Source organism: Octopus bimaculoides, chromosome 5 (assembly GCF_001194135.2).
Source record: "Octopus bimaculoides isolate UCB-OBI-ISO-001 chromosome 5, ASM119413v2, whole genome shotgun sequence".
NCBI lineage: Eukaryota > Metazoa > Mollusca > Cephalopoda > Octopoda > Octopodidae > Octopus > Octopus bimaculoides.
Genome location: NC_068985.1, coordinates 4,958,200 through 4,964,839, shown reverse-complemented (window position 1 = coordinate 4,964,839; position 6,640 = coordinate 4,958,200). Strand labels below are relative to the sequence as shown.

At 39.3% G+C, this 6,640-nt stretch overlaps 1 protein-coding gene across 2 annotated transcripts in view; it reads right to left on the bottom strand.

Annotated features, from left to right (window-relative positions):
* Positions 1–4,980: 4,980 nt before the first annotated feature.
* LOC106878670 (NSFL1 cofactor p47) overlaps positions 4,981–6,640 on the bottom strand; it is a 28,998-nt gene continuing 27,338 nt past the window's right edge. For both annotated transcript variants that reach the window (XM_052968121.1, XM_052968122.1), the window contains 2 exons: positions 6,062–6,121; positions 4,981–5,419 (listed from right to left, as the gene is read on the bottom strand). In XM_052968121.1, coding sequence (XP_052824081.1) covers positions 5,290–5,419; positions 6,062–6,121 — 190 coding nt within the window. In that variant the 3' untranslated portion in view covers positions 4,981–5,289. The remainder of the gene's footprint in view (positions 5,420–6,061; positions 6,122–6,640) is intronic.

Below are 6,640 nucleotides of genomic sequence, written 5' to 3'. Positions count from 1 at the left end.
GTACCAGTTCTGTTACTTCATATTGGCATTTACAGTATAAGAGCCAATGAAGATACACACACACACTTTATCGTGGCGGCGCTTGTATTCTTTTTGTGCAGGGCTCTCACATCCACTTACCAAGTGGGTCACATTTTCCACACTCTCTCCACAGAGTCTGCATTTCTGGGTTTCAGAGGTTTTATAGATGTTATACTTCACTGAATTGGTAGCGAGAGCCTGGTCTTGTGCCACAATGATCAGGCTCTCAGTGGTACACTTCAATTCACCTCACTCTAGCCATGCCCATGATGCTGTATTATCCTTAACGTCTTGTGTATTCCATTCAAACTGTCCCTGCATTCTCATTTGCACACCCTAAAATTTTTGTGGGGTGCAAAATCAAAATTTACACCCCTACTTATTTTTCTCAGGTTTAGCAAAAATGAGTAAAAAATTATCTGTAAAAAGTAGCCTGAATTAGGTCTCTTCTCAAAGAACATAAATAAACAAGAAGAGTCAGAGAGCCCAAACCTCTGCCAAGGCAGCACCAACGTCCTCTCAAAGTTGAGCCAGAGATGATCTTTAAAATGAGAATATCTGAAATAAACTTGAATGCTCTCACAAACAACAATACTAAAAATGAACCTGACCATCTTCAAAATTAAAAAAAAAAAACAGAAAATAATCCAGAATCCTTGTCTGGTACCGAATCAATCCCAAAATTTAATAAGTTCATGAGGTCAAACATCCCTGAAAGTTTCATCCAAATCCATCCAGCAGTTCTTCGAGATATCTTGTCCAAGAACAAGCAAACAAACAAACACGGTTTGCATCCCCTAAGCAAATTTTGTTCCCGAGCCAGTGAGAAGGACTGAACTTGGAACGATGTGGTTGGGAAGCAAGACATCTTACCACACAGCCACGCCTGAACCTGGAAATAAAACTTCTGTTATGGAAGTCAGGTGAATATTAAGTATCAATGTGTCTGGAGTCTGCAGATCTTGTAAGCCAAACTGTACTCTTAGCTTTTCACTCAGAGCAGCAAGATATGTACCAATCTGCCTGGATCTAATTATGATGGAATTTAGATTCTTGGAGAAAGAAAATAGTTCCATAATTCACATGTTACAGTTGCTATCTGGAACAATAAAAATCTGCAATTTCATGCTTAAATTTGGTTGTCATCATTCTTACATTCCATCAATATTCCTTTGATCTATCATTCCCAGAATGTTTGTCTTCATCATCATCATCATCATCATCGTTTAACGTCCGCTCTCCATGCTAGCATGGGTTGGACGATTTGACTGAGGACTGGTGAAACCGGATGGCAACACCAGGCTCCAGTCTGATTTGGCAGAGTTTCTACAGCTGGATGCCCTTCCTAACGCCAACCACTCAGAGGTATTTTTTTAATCACTCTAATTAAGATTGTTCTGGGCCAGAAAATCGCACGTTTTGGGGTTTACACAGCTGACATCAGTTGTCGCTGCTGAATTGCATGGAGGTATCACTGATAGTATTTGTTTGAAAATAAGATGATATGAGCTTTGACTATACTCTATAGAATAAGAATATTCTTACCTGAAATCTGCAGTGTTTGTAGTCTCTAAGTCACCTTTTACTGTTTTCCCTCATTCCCTGAACAGTTTGTATATGCCAAGTATTTGTCAGTATCAAACAGAATTTCATTGCAAATATTCATGTACATTACTTTCTCCACAAGTCTATTTTTTTCTTTTGTTGCAGAGTTAAGTAGGATTTTCTCACGTTCCTTAAAGAGAGACCTGTGTCAGATTTTTATTTCATGTTTCTCTTCAAGTTCATTAGCATCCATCGCCGTCATCATTTAACATCTATTTTCCATACTGACATGAGTTAGTTTGACAGGAGGTGCCAAGCCAGAAAGCTACACCAGGCTCCAGTTGTGTTTTGGCATGACCTTTATGGCTGGATGCCCTTCCTAACACTAACCACTTTAAACAGTGTGTGTGTGTATGTTTGTTCCTTCTCAAACCATGCCTGGCTCATAAGGAGCGGTTTCCCAGCTTCATTGGCATATAGGTTCCCCACCTGGATGGGATGCCAGTCTGTCGCAGGTCAGCTGTTAAATGCAGGAGGAAAGAGAGAAAGAAAGTTGTGGCAAAAGAGTCAGCAGAAGTTTGCCATTACCTTCTGCCAGAGCTGCATGGAACTTAGGTGTTTCACTCATAAACACACATATCGCCCGGTCTGAGATTTGAACCCACAATCCCTCGACTGCAAGTCCGCTGCTCTAACCCCTAGGCCATATGCCTCCTTACACTGTGTACTGAATGCTTTTTAAATGGAACCAGCACAGGTGCTTTTTATGTGGCACCAGCATGGGTGCTTTTCATGTGGCATCAACAAGGGTGCCTTTGATGTAGCACCAGTGGGGCCACCAAGTAGCTTGCAAGACAAAGATCTTCCAGTTGAGAGCGGGAGTGAAACTGAAGGAAGTGGCTATGAGTCAGATGAGGTATAAAGGGTATGCCTGTATCTATGACCACAATCTCCCAATGGGATCTTATTTGCATGCTTGCAAACTCAAGAAAAATAGATGGTGGGCTTTTTCTTTGCTGAATAATGTTGCTTATGTATTACAATACGAGTCTCATACATATGTATGCATGTTTGCAAGAGTATGCGTGTACATATGACCACTACTCATGCCGTGTAAGTAAACAGATAACCCCATCATGCTTGTTTGGTGACAAAGGTGATACATGGGACATCCTGTGAAATGAAAAGCAAAATCTGTTAAAAGTTGGCTCAACTCAGAAGAGTCAAGACATTCAACAGTGTACTTTTACCCGTTTCAGTCAACAGACTGTGGCCATGCTGGAGCACTACCTTAAAGAACTTTTAGTCAAATTGAATCGACCCCAGTACTTACATTTTTTAAAAGCCTGATACTTATTCTATCAGTCTCACTTGCCAGACCACTAAGTCATGGGGATGCAAACAACTCATCAACAGTTAGCAGTGTTGGTGGACAGGCACAAAGGTACACACACATGTTCAATAGGCTTCTTTCAGTTTCCATCTACCAAATCTACTCAGAAGGCTTTGGTTGGCCTGAAGTCATAATAGAAAAAAACATTTGCCCAAGGTTCCACACAGTGGGACTGAACCTGGAGACATGTGACTGGGAAGCAAACTTCTCTCCACACAGCTACACTTGTGCCTGTGTCATAAGAAGTATGTGTAGATACACATGCATGAATGTTTATCTACCTTTGAATGTTGATAGCCATGGGAAAAGGATGTCCTTTGCTAGTTGAACAGATTCAAAATATGGCCTCATCTCACAAGCATTTAGCAATTTCCCATTCTCCACTTTCAACACAGGTCCAGATTTTAACTTCTTAAAACCAATAATATAATGCTGACTTTTTGTGGTGGTGGTGGTGGTCACAGTATCAAAAACGGCTACAATATTAAAACACTGCTTCTTGCATCACTTCCTCATTCACGAAGCTACACAGATGCAGTATAGATCAGTGCAGTTGCAATTCTTCAGACAAACACACACAGCTACAAATTCCTTTAAAGTGTTGTATGTGTTTAAGAAGTGGAACTTTGGTTTTACCACATTGGTTTATTAATCACCATGCTGGTGGCACACAAAATGCACCATCCAAACATGGTTGATGCCAGTACGCCTGACTGGCCCCATGCCGGTGACACGTAAAAAGCACTCACTACACTCTTGGAATGGTTGGCATTAGGAAGGGCATCCTGCTGTAGAAACCATGCTAAATCAAACTGGAACCTGATGCAGCTCTTCGGCTCATCAGCTCCAATCAAACCGTCTAACTCATGCCAGCATGGAGAGCAGATGTTAAATGATGATGATGAGGAGGAGGAAGATGTATGTAGGTAGGTATATCTTTTGCTAACAGGTATCAATAAATATTGTAAAGAACGGCAAAAAAAAAAAAATACAAAAAATCCAGTGTTTTTTTAATGAAATCCTTCGTTCTGTACCAAAATGCCGACACTCCATGGTTACTCCTACTGTCAGACATACAATGAACCGGTGATTGGAAACCAGTAACCAATCAGGCTATTGATTACCAAACACAATATAAAATCAATAAATGTGCTGCCGTGTCAATCATAAGTATCGTCTTTTATCTTTTACTTGTTTCAATCATTAGACTGTGGCCATGCTGGGGCAACACCTTGGAGAGGTTTTAGTCAAATGAAAGGCCCCCAATACTTTTTTTGTTTTCTCAGCCTAGTACTTATTCTATCAGTCTCTTGTGCCAAACTGCTAAGTCACAGAGATGTAAACGCACTAACACCGGTTGTCAGGAAATGACGGGGGACAAACACACACATACGACAAGCTTCTTTCAGTTTCCTTCAACCAAATCCACTCGCTGTGAGTGTATGGTAAGAAATTTGTTTCCCAACTGCATGGTTCAGGGTTCAGTCCCACTGCATAGCACCTTGGGCAAGTATCTTCTACCAAAGCCTTGGGCCAACCAAAGGCCTGAGAGTGGATTTGGTACATGGAAACTGAAAGTAGCTCGTGTGTGTGTGTCCTTCTCTGCCACTTGACAACCGGTGGTGGTGTGTTCATGCCCCCAGTAACTTAGCAGTTCAGCAAAGAGATTGACAGATAAGCACCAGGCTTTAAAAAAAAAGAGAAAAACAAGTACTAGGGTCGATTCATTTAACTAAAAGTTCTTCATGATGGTGCCCCAACATGGCCGCTGTCCAATGACCAATACAAGTAAAAGGTAAAAGATAGAAGAGAACCCACTGAAATAACATATACATGAAGACAGGCACATATACATACACGCTTTTATCATGATATTAAACTTTATTTGTGACAATCATGTGGCCATCACTTCTCAACATGGTTCTAATGCATCTTGAATATCTTACCAACTATCTGATGAGAATACAAGTTGGACATAACATAAGTAGCAGCAAGATGAAAACAATAACGAAACAAGTTAATGATTATTTGTAATATTAATATTGATACGTCAACAAGAAATACACATAAGACTTGGAAAAAAATTTTTTTTTAACTTTTTTTTTTGTCCTTTAATTATGGCCTCTGCTAGGAACTGTGTTGAAACAGTAGAGTGAGATTTTAACTTATTTTTTTATTTCATTTTAACTTAACATGCTAAATGGGGCAAAAAAAAAAGGAAAAGAAAGCAGAGAACAGAAGTTACCTTTCCTAAGAAATTTCTACACCATCAGTTGGATAGGTTAGGTAACAGAAAATAAGAAAGCGTAATGAAATGTTAGTTTCTTCGCTTATCTCATTCGTTGTATTATTACAGCATTTAAAAGATTTCCTTCAGCTAGTGTTAAGCTCTCATTTTGTAGCTCTTTGCTGGGATATGTGGCCAAAAAGAACGAACGACCTTCATATTCTGGATGTTGTCTACAAAGGAGAAAAAACTAGTCAAGAAAAATAACATGTGAACACAATGACACATTATCTAAAATAATATCGTTTATTTTTTTATTTGCTTCAATCAGTTATTGGCTGAGACCATGCTGGGGCACCACCATGAAGAATTTTAGTCAAATGAATCAAACCCAGTCCTTATTTTATATTTTAAAAACCTAGTACTAATTCTATCAGTCTCTTTTGCCAAACCACTAAGTTACAGGGATGTAAATACATCAACAAAGTTGTCAAGCAGTGATGGGGGACAAACACACACACTCACATATATATATATATACATACATGACAGGCCTCTTTCAGTTTCCATCTATCAAATCCACTCACAAGGCTTTGGTTGGCTCAAGGCTTTAGTAGAAGATACCTGCCCAAGGTGTCATGAAGTAGGACTGAACCCAGAACTGTATGGTTGTGAAGCAAACTTCTTATCACACAGCCACAACCCACCCTAATCCTATCATTATTATTATTATTATTATTATTATGTACAAGTTTCACATCTGATAGATTAGAGTTCAAATGAGATTATATCTGGGGTTCATATAGCCACCAGGTTTGAAAAGTTGGAAAGCAATGAGAAAAGAAACTACAGGCACAAATCAAAAGAAAGGATACAATAAAATATGTGTCCTAATGTCACTAATTTGATGGGTGTGGTTCAGCTTCAGTGTCATCCTGGAAAGATACAAGAGTGAAATTTTAAATACGTTTTTCTGCATACATCGGTGATGATGGTGATGGCGTTAATGATGTTGATGGTGACAATCACACTAAGTCATAATCAAATATATTAATCCAGTTGTACAAAAGTGTCAACAACAGAAACACCAACACATGAACTCACATCCATTCATATACACAGACATGCATATTAATGCATACACATACACACATCCACATATGCCCAAGACCTACCCACCACAACAGAAGTGATAGCCTAAATGCAAGGTGCCACATAAAAAGCACCCAGTACACTCTGTAAAGTAGTTGGCATTAGGAAGGGCATCCACCAGTAGAAACCAGGTCAAAACAGACTATGGGACCTGGTGTGGCCCCTGGCTTTGCCAGTTCCTGTCAAGCCTTCCAACTCATGCCAGCATGGAAAATGGATGTTAAATGATGGTGATGATAATATATGTTTGTGTATCTGTGTGTATGTATATATATATATATATATATATATATATATATATA